Raw genomic sequence first — 16,183 nt, 5'->3', positions numbered from 1 at the left:
CCTATGACACAAATAACTACGTTTAAGGTAAGAATATTTAAAATATCATTAAAAAAATCACCCAAATTTTTTACATTTTATTTTACAGTCATTCTGTTTCTTCGTCACTCAAGTCTTTGTCGTCAAAACTTTATACGAGAGTTATTTGAGGAATTCGTAATAAAAGTATCGTGTCACTTTAATATTCGGCAAGATTGGAGGTCCATAATCAACAATGGTTACGGCATCCAGGAGGATCCTATATCCAATCTGTTCGAGATTCTTCAAGATTTTCTTCGTAAATTAACGTTATTATTGAAAATGAGCGTAATATGTAGTAACACCGTACATAACATTTCGTCATTGTTACAAGTTTTTCACATTCCACCACAAAAATTATCACGAAAATTCAATTTTCGTGGACAATACTTATTCATGTTTGTCAGGATTTTTGCAAAAAGTTATTCCTTGCTCCTAAGCGAAACCCCCTGCCACAGAAGATTTAATTAGACCATAGAAATGCATTAAAATTTATAATTATATACTTGAATAGCTGAACGTTATAAATTCCTTTGGCTAAAGTAATTTATTCATGTAAAATTTAAATTTAAACGTGTGTTTTTTTTCTTTTGTATTATTCTCTGCGCTAATGTTTATAATTATTCAAAACATCGTAAACATGTAAATGATGAAAAAACTTAAGAATCTTTTGATAGTTTTATACAAGGTAACGAATGTAAACTCAGTTAAATGTAAATTTATGTAAATGAACATTGGTAATTGATGGCAGGTTCGCTCCTGAGCAACTCGAGTACAGTTTTCAAGGATTATTTTACGTGTTTAACCATCAAAATGTAATAGGTTTAATACCCTTCTGTATATTCTGTACATACATTTTGTTTTGTATATACTCATATTCTGTATCCTTGTATATCTTTTATGTACCAACAGTTGTACCTTGCTACTTAACTTGTATTGTGTTCGTTACATTCTTACACTATGCAAATTCTCTTGCATCTTATCACAAGTGTATATGATATTTTGTACTTAGGCTTAGAATTCAGATACTTACTCATTTTGTATTATGTACAATATTTGTGTATTTAATTATGTACTCACCATGTTATTTGTATTGTATGGCAACTATACCTGTTATTATGTAATTAAGCTTAGCTGTTATGCACTCACTCAAATACTCACGTCTGTTGTATAGCATGAAATAAATTATTTATATTTGTATGTGCACTCTGTTTTGTTTACTGATTTTTACTGTATCTTACATTATTACCTGTATCAAACCCCGGCAATGCGTTGCGGTACCGGGCATGTATTCTCACAGTAGTATGTTAATAAAGATATTGAATGAAAACAAGGTTTAATATAGGGCCTACTAATACAGAAACCTCCCTGCAGAATTTCATTAATTTTCAGAAAAAAACATAGGAGTTACTAAACTTAAAAGTGAGAAATATAATCGTAACTGTAAAACGTACACAAACATTAACATCCATACATACAGAAAAGGACCAGATTATCATTATTTTTTACATTCCCGGCTGCTATAACAGAGGGTAAGTATGGCGATCTGGCAAAAAATGACCCTAAAAACAATGTTAGTGTGTGTGGCACGATTGTGTTTAAAGCCTAATAACTATCCATAATTTATAAAATTTGTAGAGAGATTTGTTTATTGTGAGCATTAATGCTGTTAAATTTTGGTGATTAAAGGTCGAGGGATGAGGAGATAATGAGGGCCGTGTGGATCTCCAGTAGGGTCAAAGTTAATAACGATTTTACTAGTTTAATATTAGCATTTAATTTTTTTAAATGAAACTCATCCCTACTTTCAAAATTAAGCTTTTTGTCATTTTATAATAGGTAAGAATATAAACATTTTAAAAATAAAATATGTTAACAGATGGCGCCACCAAAACTTTAAATGTTGCCGGGAAAGTTTAGCAACTCGTTGCTCATTTTGTTTTGTATTTCTCGACGTTTCAAGGTCCCTGGAGTTAAAACAATGTAGAAATCTAATGGATCATTTGTTGATCGATAATCATACGATTACTTTCCCTCTGTTATAGATAAAAGCTGAGAAAATAAATACGTAATAAAAATATGGTTCCTCGTTGTCGGTAACATCAAAGAAACTTGTTACGTTTAGATCGATTTTTTAAATTGAGGACTTCCGGTTTTAAACTTTTTCTTTTTTATAAGAATAATAAGTAAATTTATCCACCTAGGTTTTCGTGGTAGAACTGTTATTCTATATTAAAGCTGAGACTTATTTCAGTCTTTATCAGTTTTTACACTGAAGACGATAACTTTGCACTGGTTCTTTGTGTCCTTTCTACGAGTTTTAAAGAACATGCCATGACCTTCAGATTTATGCTTTTTATAATTAGTACTACTGTACTAATTTAGTCTAGTATATTATTTTTGTAATACTTATTGTTCTATCATTTTCGATATTTCGATTTAGCATAAATTTGCATTTATTATGAACTTACCATACAGGAATTTTTTAGGCCAATAGTAAAAATATACGTTATTAATTACATAATATGCATTTCGGGTACAAATACACCCCTCATCAATTCCGATTTAAATATACCTAGTAATATAAACATTGCAACATTATACAATGTTTTACATTATTTAATTGTTTCTATAAAACACATTACGAAAAATTACAACTTTCATTACCGTTTGCCACGCCCCTCTGTTTACGTGTATTTTGTAAAAGGGCAAAGGGCAGTATAGGTCAGACAGGTTAAATTATTTTAAAAATTCACCAAAAATCAATTTATCGTTATATTCATATGACAAAAATTACGTTACATTTATTAATGTCTGTAGTTATAAATACGATATTTTTAAATACATTTAAATATAAACTTCAATAGAAAAAAATTATAATATATCAGACCTGACATCTAACTGTGAAAATTTGCAATATTTTGTTAAAGTTCACATACTCTAGTTAAGTAGTTTGTTCTTGGCACTAAGCCAGAACGACTTGAAATATTGTTCTGTACAATTCTATACAACATTTATGAATGTACGATTTTTATTTTAAAATTATCACAGATTATAATATATCCTTTGTTTGGAATCAAACCTTTATTTTGCTATTATTTTTATTCATTTTATTTCGAACAAAAAGATCAATTATTGTGATAAATGTATAAACCAGTATTAATACATTTACGATGTGCTAATATTTTAAATTAAATTAAAAAATAAAAAGTAAAAAATATATATAAAATATTAGAATTGAAGGTCACAATTTAAATATTTATAATACATTTACTTATTATAACTGAATAAACTTATTCTAGCATGAATGAACGTGTTTTAGAATATTATTACGTAAATATGCCATAAAAATAATTAAAATATATATATAAATTAAGAAAAAAAATCGCTAAATAAAAATTCTTGAGTCGACAAAACACTACCTGGACAAAAATATGTGAAACAGATGGTAGTCAACACACTACTGTCAAGTACTGGCATCTGTTGTCAATAAAGTTTATTAAAATCGATTTTTAGCAGGGTAACGACGAATCGATACTCAGGTCCATTGTTTTGAAAATGGGGGGAACGGCAGTTCGCGATCCCGGTCATATAAAGGCAAATTAAATATACAGTAGACCCCCTATAACGCGGGTTCCAATAACGTAGATTCCTATGACGCGGCGAAAAAATTGCGGCAGTATTCATATAACGGGGCGCGTAAAACGCGGTAAAACGTCATCGCCAATTCTTCATCGCGGACGAGCAGCCGAACTATTTTCCGCCGTCTAGCGCCACGCTACGGAGAGTTTAGGCGGGTAAGTTGAGTTTAAGTATCGTCTGTACAGTATTATATATAAATTATATATAAATTAGGTACTGTACATATAATTATATATTAATCTATATATATATATATATAAATGGACGTGTATGTCCCTATATTTCACTTTTCCGCCAAAACTACACATCGCACGTGAATGGTGTTTGTATGTGGTAGTAGCCCAAGTCTCCATTCGTGCACCAGGGGGGTTGCGTCACGATAGCTATAAGGGTGAAAGTGGCTTTCTATTTCGAATGTTTTGTTCGAATTTGTTCGAACAAATTAGAACAATATTCGAATTAAATTCGAACATAAAATTCGAATATTGGTTCGATTATAGAACGATTGTAAACGTTTCAGAAACGTTGAAAATAGAGAGGTTGCGGCCGAAGTTTTAAACGCGAAAACGTGTACGTTGGACGTTCAGCGCCACCTTCCTGTAGGTCTAGAAGTTTGACAATAACGTTTGGAACGTCAGTGGAATCATCATCGACGTTCCAAACGCCATTGTCAAACGTCTAGGCTTACAGGAAGGCGGCGCTGAATGTCCGACGTACACGTTTTCACGTTGAAAACGTCGGCCGCAACCTCTCTAATAGTTCGTTTGACTGGACGTGAACAGGAGACGTTCAGAAATAGAATCGGGACCAGGTCTCTAATTAGTCTGGAAACGGGGGCCTAATTCTTGCATTTTGTGAAAACGGGTAAGATTGGCTATAATGTAATTATCTTTAATCTTTACTATCGTTACTTTTTGCCCACAAATAAAAACCCAGCGAAGCGGGTCCTTGCAGCTAGTCACATAATAAAAAAAAACAATTTCTGCGATTTATCATTCTAAATAAACATAAGGTTCAAATTTGACAGGTTCTCTCGCTTTCATGTTATATGTAAATACAAAATAAAGTTTGTTTTTTGTTTATGTAACAAAAATTTGTCTCCGTTAAAAAAATGTAATTTATATAAAATACCAACCAATCATATTTCTTATAAACTAACAACCCTCGCATTTCTTAGAATGTAGAATACAAACACTTTGATTGAAAAAATTATCTGCTTTGTGGTATTTGTAACGTTCTTCATGAAAGAAAATTAGATAAATTCGATGAAAAATTTCTATGGTAAAAATATACCCCAAAGTTTAAAGTACTATTAATATATTTAAAAATAACATTAAATCAAGAATGAAATTTTTATGATTATAATAAATTTATTTTTTATAATAATTTTTTATTGTATATCATACAATTATAAATTTAAATGCAGTGAAACCTCGCTTAACAAGTCTGATTTATTCCAGAATTTTCCTCGTTGTTTTATGTGGTTTACTTAGTGTTTTATACGCCCTTTGTGATGCACTTAAGACTCCCTGCGAGACAGGAATACAGACACTTACTCTGAATGCTTTATTCGGGGTCCTACTTGGACCGGGCAATCTCCACTCTTATATATTAGTCAGGGCCGTCTGTCTTGCATGCCCCCCTCTCTCTCTGGTGTGGCCAGATCTTCCCGTAACACCGTAATGCGAAACACTCGTTAAGTGAAACAGTTTTTACCATAGAAACTAATGTAAAATACGATAATGCGTTTTATGCCGAAAAAATACTCAAATATTTTATGTATAACATTTATTCAAAGAAAATTACACAATATAGATTGTTATGAAGCGTGAATCATCTTCATCTTTTCTTCTAGCACGGAATAAACAAACCTGAAATGCGATTTCGATTTGCAGAACACACAAAAAAAAAAATCACAGATAATATGTCTGATGTAAACGCCAAACGATATGCCAAATTCTAAAGCTATGTAAAGGCTATAATTAAATATCACAAATTAATTAATTTGACTAGAGGTAGGCAGTTATACTGCCATCTCGTGTTAAATATAACAATTATAAATAATTAATATTTAATTTAGCCTTTTTAAAAATTTAATTTCGAATTTGTCATTTAATTTAGTACAAGATGGCGTGTTTATTATATAATGGGCTATGATCGTCGATGTTTTTACGTAAGATGTGTGAACACAAGTTTTTAAAAATGTGTGATTACCAGCGATGCTAGCTGAACCAGTGCTAAACACAGACTGATGGACAATGCGCTCAATCCGGGATTTTCCCTCTCCTTGTCACTCGTTATGTGAAACATCGCTAGTTATGCGACTCAATTTTTTACAATATGTTTTGTTCGTTATTCGAATTACTCCTTAAACGAGGTTCCACTGTGTAATTAATACTTGTATATTAGTATACATAATTTTAATTGCAAAACTACACTTATCCGATGCAAATTGGAATGATTTATGTACGACATTTACTAATGGTAGATATTTAGAATTTTTAATTTATTTTCTTCATTAAAATTACTAATTGCAACCATATTTCACTCATCTCAGTTTTTGACACTGAACATTTTTATACAGTATCGATTGTTATAACGTATTGTGAAGATAAACAAAGATTGCCATAGAAACTGAGTGATATTTCAAAATTCACAGATACTCTTATCTAATGCACGTATTACAATAATGCAACATAAGACTAAATGCATTCTCATTAAAGCTTTTTCTAAACATACGTATCTGAAGAAGGAACGTTTCGTAAAATGGACGAGGAGCAACTTTTACCAGAATACATTTTCTCACCATTATTATTAATTTTGAGAATTTCTGGTTCTGATATTTCCTTTTCCAAAAGAAAAAGAAGTAAATTTACATCAGTCTATATCTTTATGGTGAAAATGTTATTCTTTATCAAGGGTATAATCTATGCCATCGATCTGTATATTAAAGATGAAAATATTGCTGTGGGTCTTTGCGATTTCTTGGCAAGTTATAAAGATCATACCAACAGCATTAGATTTTTATTGTTTATGTTGAACATACTTAGTTTTCAATGTCTGGAAATGTGGAATTCCAAAAAATATCGAAATATTTTCCAAAAGTATGAATTAACACTCAGAGAATTGATAAACGATCCCATGTTCAGGTCTGTGCAACTGTCAAAACTCCTAAAAATTCAAACTGTAGTTTTGACAGCTTGGATATATGTGATAATTGCTAGTAGTTTCTTTTTCACATTCCTGAACGGAATTTTTTTCTTGTCATTGAACGAATACAAATGGACTATTAGAAATACCTTTTGTTTACTTTCATACAATATAAATTTAATGTATTTGGGTGCGAATGGTTTTGCCCACGTGTGTTTTTTAATGTTGATTTGTGAATTGTTGAAAATGCAATTTTTGTGTCTATACGAGTATAGCACGAACGGAGACATTTTTCCATTAAAACGGATATGGAAATGCTTACAAAATTCGAAAGATATTTTGAACTTTGGCAATTTCATTCAGAATCGATATACCATTTTAATTATGATTTTTTTAATTTGCATTGAACTTTCTTTAGGAATGAGCATTTTAAAAACTTCCGGTGGTGTTGACGAAGTAAAAGTATTGGCAGAATTCGGAATCATTCTTGCTATTAGTTCATTTTTTGCATATTTATTTTACTTATCGAGTCTTGCCAATAGGGTAAGTATAAAGAGAGTTTACGTATTACGTATACTTGCACGCAATGGCAACGGAACACATAGGCGGTCTGCCGAGGTGAAAATGCTTCCCAGAAAGTCTGTCATGGAAAATTGTCTCCTATTTAGGTGTTACTAACGTGAAGAAAACACGCGGAAAGCTCGTTGGAGAGGCGCGAACCCATGACCCAATACTAATGTTTACTGTTTTTGTTCACTCGGCCGCTGGTGGGCGTATTATGCATATTTAAAACAATAATTACCAATTGTAGAGTGGATAAAACCATTGAACATTGGCATTGGTTTTGAATTCTCTCCTTTTGCCAGGTCAGGCTGTCCACGTGGAGTTTTCCGGGATTTCTGCACATCTTTAACGCCTGAATAGGGGCCAGTTACCCTTAAAAGATTTCCCAGAAGATTTTTCGTTTTTGCAGGAAATCGAACATAATTTTAGACCCATCCAAAAATTCTCTAATTAGTCCGGAAACAGGGGGATCCAATCCTTTCATTCTGTGAAAACGGGTAAGGTTGAGTATAACGTAATAATCTTAATCTTCGCTATCGTTACTTTTGCCCGAGCAACGCCAGGTCTACTTGCTGGTTTAATAATATACTTAAATATCGAACGAATAGATGCACAAACGGAATAGTCTTGCATTCCGTTTGTGCAAAATATATTCATTTATTACCATTGAACTTACGGTTTGTCACTAGTTAATCGTTTAATATATAGTAATTTATTTATGAATTGTATCTACGTAAAATTATTCTTTATTAGTTTATTGTTAATTATTTTGAATTTATATGGTCCCAATCATTTGCACAAATTTTAGAAATTTTCCATTTTACAATTATAGTTGCACATAATAGTATATTATGCAATTAGTTTATAATATAGGCGATTATGGCATTCATGGAAATTAGCCTACTCACTTCACTCGTGTGCCAATTTCCGTGAATGCCATAATCACTAATTATAAACGAATTGTAATACTGTATTTTGTGGTTGACTATACCTATAACACTACACTTATATAACTCAAAATCACGTGTAAACACTGTGTTTGTAGCACCCGTGCCATAATAAATCAGTGCCACAAACAATGTGTTTACATATAATTTTGAGTTCCATAAGTATAGTGTTATAGGTATAGTTAATCTCAAATAATATTAAGAATGCTATTTATTTTTTAAACAGAAAATTAATATATATTCAAGAATATATAATCTTCACTTTCGCCATAAAAGTAAACCAGACATCACTATGGTAAGTTTATGGTAATTATGTATGTTTTCCTTACCGATATTTATTAACTATTGTTTATTTCAGTTGTATAACATGTTAAGCCAGTTAGAAGAATCAGAATTGACATTTCGTTTTCTCGACTGTTATCCAATAACACCAATAACCACATTAAAGGTAAATATATTTAAGATATTGTAAATAGAAAATTACATAAATTCATGTTTTATCTCGTCTGTTTCAGTGGTTCTGTTTCTTCGTCACTCAAGTTTACGTTGTGAAAACTGTATACGAGAGCTACGCGAGAAATTCGTAATGTCTTTTAACATATCACCATCGATAAAACTAGTGTCTTCAGTGATTTCTATAATCAAATACCCCGGAAATTTTTATATTTTTGAACTTAAGGTACGCTGACACATCGAGAATTCAAAATTCAAAATAACTTCTATTCGTTAGTTTGCATGCATGTATGTATATGTGTATGTATGTGGCCTGATTTTGTTCACCTCTTCGAAGCTTAATATCGAAACTACTTTCATCGAAAAATCTCAGAAACTTTGCAGGGAAGTTTGTGTATTAGGGGAATTGATGCTAATAAATTTTTGTGATTAAAGGTCGAGGGGTTGGAAAGATAAAGGTACATACCTCTAGTTGGGTGGGACGTATTGACGATTTTATTCGTTACTCGCATTTAAAATATTTTATAAAGCATATTCCTACCCTCAAACTTAAGCATTTTGCCACTTTATAATAGTTAAAAATATTAAAAAATTCTAAAATAAAAAATCATAACAGATGACGCTGCTAAATGTTGCCAGGAAAGTTATGCAACTGGTATAGAACAACCCGAATTCTAGACATTTTTTGCTTAATTTATGCAATATTATTATTTTAATTATGAAAATTAATATCTACTTATATGTTAGTATTATAATTAATATATTACTTAGAGTAGCAGACATGCAATTTTTCATAATGGATTGAAAACTGCATTCTTCAAATATCAGTAAGAAAATTGTTAGACATTTTGAAAAACAAAAAACTTGTACTATAGTTTAAATGTTAGTAATATTCACTTAGACGAAAACAACGAATATATAACTGCAATACGTATGATGTAAGTAAAGAATACTGGCACAATAAAAATATTTCGAGTGTTTACAAATTTTATCAGTTTAGCGTGTTGTGAGTGTTTTTTAAACTCTTTCAGCCCTGTAGGCACTAAGAAGGCTTCTTACAGAAAAGACATTATGGGTTCAGCCAAACCCACAATAGGACGGCCGGGTGGTGAAAAACGGGACCCGATATATCCGGACTGAACACCATAAAAAATTTCTGGGAAATGTTCGACTCGTCCGGATTCGATGCAAGGTCAACCGGACTAGTAGCAGTAGCGTAGCGTAGTGGGGCGGCAGAGGCGGTCATCTCCGAACGGCACTTTTTAGGGGGCGGCAAAATTTCACAATAAATAATAATTGTAAGAATTTGAACCATCTTATTTCATATTTTCGTCCACCTACGACTCGGACCGATTGAAATGAGCACGGAATAGTGTTATCATCCATCCGGATAGTCCGGGAATCGACTTGCCTCCGGAGATATCGTGCGCAACCTGTTGACCTTTATCTTTTTTGTTTTTGTTTGTACGATTCATTCGTAATTACATACACCTCCAAAATCCAATAGAGCTAGGTCACTTGCGTTACTCATATCTAACTCTCCCTAGTCGCTAACTGTAACTGATTTAGAACCAGTATGTACTGCACTTTATTCTTCGCATTGCAAAATGACATAGCATGCGTCAGGAACTTCTATTCGAACAAACCTCACCTGCCGTCTGGATCAGCGATTTTAATAAGGTGGCAACACTAGCACGGAATTTTTCATTACTTATTCTGTGACGAAACTGAATTTTAGTCTTTTAAATTGAGATACCTAAATAAGGGGGGCGAAATTTTCCTCCCCCCGGTCGGCTGACACCCACGCTACGCCACTGACTAGTAGGACACCATCTTGACCACACGGCTGGATGGTCAGATAATGAAGGTGGAGGCCTACTGCTATGTTGTGGATGTTTGAAACATATATGTCTTTGTGAGGATCCGAGAGCAATTCTCTTGTAAAATTTTAACAAAAAACGCATTACATTAGAGCGTCGTTTACCCGAAACGCCGGTTATCCGAAAGAATTCCAGTTGGCAAATTTAAATTTTCGCCAGTGCTGTGGCGCTGCAATCTTTGGCTATGTCTTGAGCTTCTCAAATATTTTACATTTTCGATACTAAATTAACTTCTGAAGTATAATTTTTTATTGTTTTTATATTTTTCAATATATTTATTTTGTTTGTACTGTACAAAATAAACAAATAATTTTTAACGATACAATAGCCACGATTATTATTTTAAAAAGTTTACGTTAGGCTTAACATCGACGAAAATTCAACGCAAAGCGACACGCAACGAAGAAAAATTTCAACCCAAGATAGGTTAATGTATTTTTTATACATAATCGGTTATCCGAAAAATAAGATATCCGAACAACCCCAGTCCCCCAATTGATTCGGATAAACGACGCTCTACTGTAATTTATAAACTCATCGGTTCCCACAGTAATTAGAAAACAAACGAGCAGGTGTTCGTTTTAACAGTAAACAATCAACTAAGATATTCGTGTTAAAGAGGAGTTTTTCACAACAAGTTCCTTTCCTCTCTTATTGACGGCAAAACGATTCAGACATATATTAAACAATCAATTGTTAATCGTCAAAAAGTTGTTACTTAACGACATCCACAAAAACTATCTAAAACCAAAGAAAAGAAATAAGAGCCCATGAGTCAAACTTGTTTTAAGTTCCTTGTCCGCTTATAACATATTTGCAGGTGTCAAAACTGCCAACAGGTAGTCACGAGACCAAATTCCCACGCTATATGGGTATAAAACAATCGCACGACCTTTCCGAGCGGACATTACTCAGGAAACGATCATAAAAAGTCGTCACGCAATATAATCCTTGAAGTATAATCCTCATAAATTTTATGCCACGTGAGTAGTAGTATAGTAGACCCTCGATGATCCGACTCAATTGGTGACTGGGGCTGGTCGGATAATTGAAAAGTCGAATAACCGAAAAGTATGAAAAAATCCATTATTAGTGTAGTATATTATTATATCCCATGTAATTAGTATATTCGTATATCGCTATTAACCTACCTCGCGTTGAATTTTCATCGATGTTAAGCCTATCAAATTTTTTTAAAAAATAATAATCGTCGCTATTGTTAAAAATTAGAAAATTAAGCCTCGTTTAAATACTGATTCCCTTTCATGGTCGAATGAGTGTTGTCAGCTAAAACACGTAAAAATAATATTAAAGTAGCCAAGACATAGCCAAATATTGTAGTGCCACATCACAAGCGGACATTTGAAATTTGCCGAATAGGACGGTCGGTTAACCGAAGTGTCGGTTAATCGGGGGTCGGATAATCGAGGCTCTACTGTAATTTGTACCACTTAGGGTTTCTCATTTCCCGGTCTTTTGCTTGTCCCGGGATCCCGGGATAAAAGTGAACTGTTTCCCGGAATCCCGGGAAATCCCGGGATAGAATTAATTATTTTTAAGGTATACAAAATATCTTGAAATCAAATGATATAATTATTTTCCATTTTTTAAATTTTTTTCAGATTAAAAGCAAGTTATTTTGGACAAACATTGCTCTTGTTTGTCGAATACGAAATGAGCTTAATTGATTAAAAATTTGTTATAGTTTTAATCAACAGTTCAATTAATTAGCTTTTTCTTCCGTGGCCAAGTTTATCGTATACTGGGTGAAAACCTAACTGTTTTTATATATCATCTATATAGGATGTCCATAAAGTCCGTGTGCAAGTTTAAAAATTTATAACTTTATTAGTATTTGTGATTGAGAAATTATCTAGAATGTATTTGAAATAAGAAAATCTATATATTTTTTATTGTTTTATTGTATGTTATTAAGTTTCCACATGTTCACTATCATTAATAATACANGTTTTATTGTATGTTATTAAGTTTCCACATGTTCACTATCATTAATAATACAAAGGATAATACGATTTTGTAGTTCTCTAAAAACATTTGCCAATTGATTTACAGTGATGATTAAAATCACATTAGTTATTTTAGCTTTCAAGTCTTCTAACGATCGATGTTTGGTTGCATACACTATTGTTTTCATATATCTCCATAAAAATATGTAATGGAGTCAAGTCTAGCGAACATGGAGGCCAAGAAAATGGTCTACTTCTTCCAATCTCTACAAACATTTGTAAATAAACAATTTTACTTAAAAGTAGGTACATTAATCTTTCTATTATTTTTTACAGATTTTTTCTATCACAAATAATATTAAAGTTATAAATTTTTAAAATTGCACACGGACTTTACTGTATACATAAAGGAGGATATTTGTTTGTTCGCTATGCACACCTAGGCCGTTCGACCAATTGCTACAAAATTTGACAGCTATGTTTCACATACATCTAACTTTGATAATGTCGTGAATATCACCCCAAAATATCGATTGCATTCCTATATATAAATTAATTTCTGTCTTTGTTCCATTTGCTGGGTTTACCATAGCGCCATCTATTGGCAAAAATTTAAAAATATTAAATTAAATTAAATTCTTAAAATAGGTATAATTTTTAAAAAATATATATATTATATTTATTTAATTACTGCAACAATAATATTGTGTGTCTATTTTGTGCTATATCATTACTGCAACAGGCAACATATATCACTTGTCTATGTGAATCAAAAGTGTTACCTTGTGAAAAGTCTATAAGTATTTAATTTTCCACATCTTACAACTTGGGTTTTTTCATATCTGAACGCTACTTTCTTAATTCTAATAAGTTCCCTCCAGTGGCCGAGTGGATAAAACCACCGAACTCTGGTAGTTAGTCGTGGGTATGGACATGGCCACATGGAGTTTTTCGGCTTTTCTTCACGTTAGTAACACCTAAATAAGGACCAGCATTACATAAAAGTCTATTATATAAATATATTCATTTAAACTTATATGTATGTTTATATACAGTATACACACACATACATACGTGTATACAGAGTATTTTAGAAATGTTTGGACAAATTTCACAGGTTTATAGAGGAGTATACCTAAATAAAAATGTGAGGATCGGGAGTTAATTGATGATATTTCTACAGTCCGAAATAAACAGTGTCGATTTACCGGCGTCAAAAAGGCACAAAGATGAAACGACATCGAATTCTTGAGACTCAGTTAACTCAGTTTACTCAAACAGTTTACTCAGTTTGAGTAAATTGTTGAATCTCACCAAGTCGCAGACGACCCAAGTTGTTGGTATCATCCGGCTTCAGGTAATGTGCCAATAATGTTTGACTCCCAGGACAAATTACAGAATCTAAAAGATCTCGACACAGATTCAGATTGGTACTTCATGTCGGGAAGCGGAAACTGTGTTCCCTAGTTCCATGCGCTTCTAAAGAGACAGACTAAATTTTCACAAAGAGAAGGAGTATTAACTCCCTTAGCTTTTAAAATACTATGAATTACGTGGATTGAAAAAAGTAATAATAATAACTATTGAGAAGCAGAGACCCACGCAGGCACCTCACCCCGCAAGAATTTCTTCTCTAACTACCGCGAACTCATAGACTTTTACTGTTCGTTATTGTTTCCTTTAACTAGAAATGATTACCGTAGTAATTCCGTTGAAATAATATCTTAAAATCATTTGTTAATAACTCTGATTAAGCTTCATATTTACAGATTTTCCTCCTCTATAAGCATGTGAAATTTAGACACACATTTCTGAAACTTGTACAGTATATGTAATTCGAGTAAACATAACTAAAGTACTGTACTTCTATTTGACGATGTCTAGAAAGATATTCAGCATTGCATACGCAACCAAATTTGGTGTGGTGATATTTCAGGACATGCGGAAGACATTTCCTTAAAAAAAGTTCCAAAACCAACCACTATGTCACTCTTGGTGCTTTGTATTCGTGTGATTTTTATTTGTGGAGCATTTAAAAAGTGTGGTTTATCGAGAACATATTGAAAATTTGTTATTCTTGAAAGACATTATCACATTGCAAATGGAATCATCATAGAGGATCAACTACGATTGGCTTTTGAACACATTGTTAATTACCTTCATGTTTTACACCTATTTAAGTGTTAGTTATGAATTTTCTTCACGTGTCTAACACTTAAATAGCAGACAGTTTCTCATAGGAAATTCTTCCTGGAGGCACCATCTCCATGTGTTGCGTTGCCTTCTTACATCAATCCTATCTTATCCTAACGTAAATTATATTACTATTATTTCCTAAATATGTATATTGTCCCTTGTTATGTGTCNTCTATAGTCATATCTAATGTATTTTATACTTTTCTTTTAGTTAAATACGCTCAGAAGTCAACAAATGAGTAGAAGCCAAATAAGACAGAGAGTAAGATATTTAAATTTTTTTATAAATCAAATCGTTTTTAACATTCGAAATTGTATTTAATATCTGATAAACTTTACTTTATTAGATATAAATCAATGATACGTATTGTTAATTTGCTTATACACTTGTACAGTACATAAATAGAGAGGTTGCGACCGACATTTTCAACGCGAAAACGTGTACGTCGGACGTTCAGCGCCACCTTCTTGTAGGCCTAGAAGTTTGACAATGGCGTTTGTAACGTCAGTGGAATCATGATCGACGTTCCAAACGCCATTGTCAAACGTCTAGGCTTACGGGAAGGCGGGGCTGAACGTCCGACGTACACGTTTTCGCGTTGAAAACGTCGGCCGCAACCTCTCTAATATGTATATTTTTTTAAATTTAAAACTCCTACTCTTAAGCATTTTATTCTTTATCCCAATAGTTTCAAAACCTTGAAAGAAGTGTTAATCAATTGACAGAGGTAAGTAAAACTTTTTCACATGTGTTAATTACTTAATAAAATATTTTCAAATATTATTTGCTATCTTTGAGCTTGAGATTTTAATTTTCATTTAAACTTCACTTGAAAAATGATTTAGAAGTATCAAAATATGTATTAAACTTAGCCAAATGTCGAGGACCCTTGTATCATTATATTGTTACTACGGATTATATTAAATAAAAGAGCAATTATTTATTGTAACATCGTCACAATGTCGGACTGCAAATTTTTAGATCTCGATGTACAATGCTTTTGATTGTAGTAGTGTCTTGCCCCTGTATATCATACTTTCCTGTTAATAAGAGTCATGACAGGTTATTATCTATCTTACTCCATTCTAAATTAAAATACTGATGAACTTTATAGGTTACTAGCTTATCCGTCGCGCATTGCTGCGATCTCAGAAGAAACGAAATTCAAGCAAACTCGTTATGATAAAATTAAATTTTCATTTTATCATTTTTATTGAAACTTATTATTATTATTCGTTTTCATCGGGAAAACATTTCAAAGTGTTGTTTCAATTCTATTTATTTATTGGAGTGCTCGTGGATACACGATATTTTTTGTTTTTTCGTCTGGTGCGTACACGAATAAATCAGAAGGTTTTCCGACAC

The 16,183-nt window shown here is 32.3% G+C and overlaps 1 protein-coding gene across 1 annotated transcript in view; it reads left to right on the top strand.

Annotated features, from left to right (window-relative positions):
• Positions 1–6,426: 6,426 nt before the first annotated feature.
• Positions 6,427–16,183, top strand: part of LOC111639884 (cubilin-like) — a 210,225-nt gene continuing 200,468 nt past the window's right edge. Inside the window, exons 1-7 of the mRNA XM_023385828.1 lie at positions 6,427–6,526; positions 7,229–7,353; positions 8,548–8,616; positions 8,680–8,769; positions 8,837–8,904; positions 13,903–13,978; positions 14,020–14,077. Coding sequence (XP_023241596.1) covers positions 6,427–6,526; positions 7,229–7,353; positions 8,548–8,616; positions 8,680–8,769; positions 8,837–8,904; positions 13,903–13,978; positions 14,020–14,077 — 586 coding nt within the window. The remainder of the gene's footprint in view (positions 6,527–7,228; positions 7,354–8,547; positions 8,617–8,679; positions 8,770–8,836; positions 8,905–13,902; positions 13,979–14,019; positions 14,078–16,183) is intronic.

Source organism: Centruroides sculpturatus, unplaced genomic scaffold (assembly GCF_000671375.1).
Source record: "Centruroides sculpturatus isolate CEXI.00-Female unplaced genomic scaffold, Cexi_2.0 scaffold1317, whole genome shotgun sequence".
NCBI lineage: Eukaryota > Metazoa > Arthropoda > Arachnida > Scorpiones > Buthidae > Centruroides > Centruroides sculpturatus.
Note: the sequence above shows the minus strand (reverse complement) of the source record. Positions and strands in the feature narration are given on the sequence as shown.